General features: G+C 49.9%; 1 protein-coding gene across 1 annotated transcript in view; it reads left to right on the forward strand.

The window, feature by feature from the left end:
- Positions 1–2459, forward strand: part of c5 (complement component 5) — a 22458-nt gene that overhangs the window by 6395 nt on the left and 13604 nt on the right. Inside the window, exons 15-20 of the mRNA XM_050052062.1 lie at positions 8–120; positions 494–685; positions 861–945; positions 1090–1172; positions 1720–1859; positions 1969–2202. Coding sequence (XP_049908019.1) covers positions 8–120; positions 494–685; positions 861–945; positions 1090–1172; positions 1720–1859; positions 1969–2202 — 847 coding nt within the window. The remainder of the gene's footprint in view (positions 1–7; positions 121–493; positions 686–860; positions 946–1089; positions 1173–1719; positions 1860–1968; positions 2203–2459) is intronic.

Raw genomic sequence — 2459 nt, forward strand, 5'->3', positions numbered from 1 at the left:
AAATGAGCTGTGTTGAATTAATGTGTGTGTGTGTGTGTGTGTGTGTGTGTGCAGGTGAGGCGTGTACAGCAGCCGTGCGTGCAAAGCGGGCTCTGACTGAGGAAGCGAAGGCAAAGAAAGGTGAGTTCACCTGTCGACATGTTCTTCTTCTCTGGTTCAGTCTGAACGTCACATGACACCATGAACACGTGTGTCACGTCTGCAGCAGGTTCTTCTTCTTCTGTACGGTTTCTGACAGGTGAATTTACACATGAGAATGTGGAGACGTTTTAAAGAACCTCTGACATGAGATCCTGACCATGAGACAAACTGTCTTCAGAATAAAAACATCCAAAATGTTTCAAACAGCAGCGTCATCGTGACATCACTGGATCAGAATATTGATTACCTTCACATCATTTTTTATTGCGGAGTGTGTGTGATGTCACTGAACAGGAGATAACAGATAGATAATAGTCTGTCTGTCTGTCTGTCTGTCTGTCTGTCTGTCCAGCACAGAGTTACGGTCCCTTGAAGACGTGCTGTGAACAAGGGATGAAGTACATCCCGAAGAGCGTGACATGTGATCAGTTCGCCGAGCAGACCTTCAGGAAACATCTTCGTTGCAAACGCGTCTTCAAAGCCTGCTGCGAGTTCATCCAGCAGCACCTGGACCAGGACCAGAACCTCGTGCTGGGACGCCACGGTCAGTCTGCACCCACCACGTCACACACTGACTGTGACAGCACAGGAAGTGCACAGAGAGAAGTCGACCTTAGTGGCCTGTAGGGGGCGCCAAAACACAGAGATGAGATAAGATAAGATGAAATAACACTGGTGTGTGTGTGTGTGTGTGTGTGTGTGTGTGTGTGTGCGCGCAGCGCTGGGCGCGGACTTCGATGTCGCTCCTTCTCTCGTTCGGAGCTACTTTCCGGAGAGCTGGCTGTGGGAGGTTCATCCTGTCAGGTGACTCAAATCAAACACACCCACACCTCTTTGTTTATGTGTTTGTTTGTTTGTTTGTTTGTTTTTTGGTTGTTTGTTTGTTTGACGTCCACCCATCTCAGTATCGAGGACTTTCCTAAATGTCTTTGTACTTTGTGTCTTCAGGGTCGGACAGATATCAGCCATCATGTCTCTACCAGACTCTCTGACCACCTGGGACATCAAGGCCGTCGGCATGTTCAAGAACGGTACGTTTCCTTCAGACTCAGGGGGAGTTAGCTTGTTTAGCGTGCAGGAAGTAGCTGGTCAATGCCCGCGTTCTTCACAAGACTTCAGTTTCAGTTGAGGACAAAGTGGTGGAGGACCTGTGAGACATTAAATCACCTGTGTAGGTAGGTGGTGTTTCGTCCATCGCCGACTCAGAGGAGGAGCTGCAGCTGAGAGGAGCTGATTCGTCAGCCATCCGTCCCATCGTTGTGAACGTGAGATCTGAAGAACGCCTCAAGGGAATGTCTTCAAATTTGGCACAAAAGTTCACTCAGACTAAACAATAAAGTGATTGGATTTTGGTGGTCAAAGGTCAAAGTTTAAGGTCACTGTGGTTCCTCTTGTGCTGGATGCTGAAATAGTCCCTCAGAAAGCCTTTTTAAAAACTTGGATCATTCCTGGTTCTTGCAGCACAGACACGATAAAAAGCTCTTCTGGTCCAAAAACACCTGATGTGTGAAAACAGGCTTTAGATTATAAAACTTATCAGAGCCGGTTGAGGTGTTTGACCTGTCTCTGTCTCTGCAGGTATATGTGTTGCAGAGCCGGTCCAGGTGTCGGTCAGTCTGCCGCTCAGCGTGGACGTCCCGCTGCCCTATCAGGTGGTCAGAGGAGAACAGCTGGAGCTGAAGGGCTCCGTGTACAACCAGCAGGCCGACAGTATCTCGGTACCAACTGCAGTCCACTACACGATGCTGTGATCCTCTGTGGCTCTCTGTCAGAGCCTGCTGGGAGTTGTAGTTTACAGTGGAGTGCTAACACTTGTGTCATCCTCAGTACTGCGTGACATTGACGGTCGGCCCGGCGCTGTGCCTGCAGCAGTCTAAGCCGGCTTCTGCCGGGACGGGGCTGCACTCCACTTCCTGCAGCTGGACGCCCCTGCCTGCAGGCGAGGTGGGGAAGGTGACCTTCACTCTGCTGGGCCTGGAGGCTGGAGAACACACCCTGACCTTCACCCTGAGGACACGCCAAGGAGACAGAGACATCCTGGAGAAGAAGCTACGGGTGGTGGTACGGACACAGATGACTGAATGAATGAATGAATGAATGGAGTATGAACTGTAGATATAAAGACCCTTTTAGGGCTGACATCATGACATCATCACAATGACATCATGTTATCAGCTGGAGGTGCAGCTGCCTCTCCCCCACAGGGCTGTAGGCTCCATAGGAGTGTTAAAATGTGTTTGTCTTGTTGTGTTATTGGGAGCCAGAATAGAAGGAGTCATGGCTCAAAACCAGCCGCCACTGCCCGTCAACAAAAACAA

The sequence above is a fragment of the Epinephelus moara genome, chromosome 8 (genome assembly GCF_006386435.1).
Source record: "Epinephelus moara isolate mb chromosome 8, YSFRI_EMoa_1.0, whole genome shotgun sequence".
Classification (NCBI taxonomy): Eukaryota; Metazoa; Chordata; class Actinopteri; order Perciformes; family Serranidae; genus Epinephelus; species Epinephelus moara.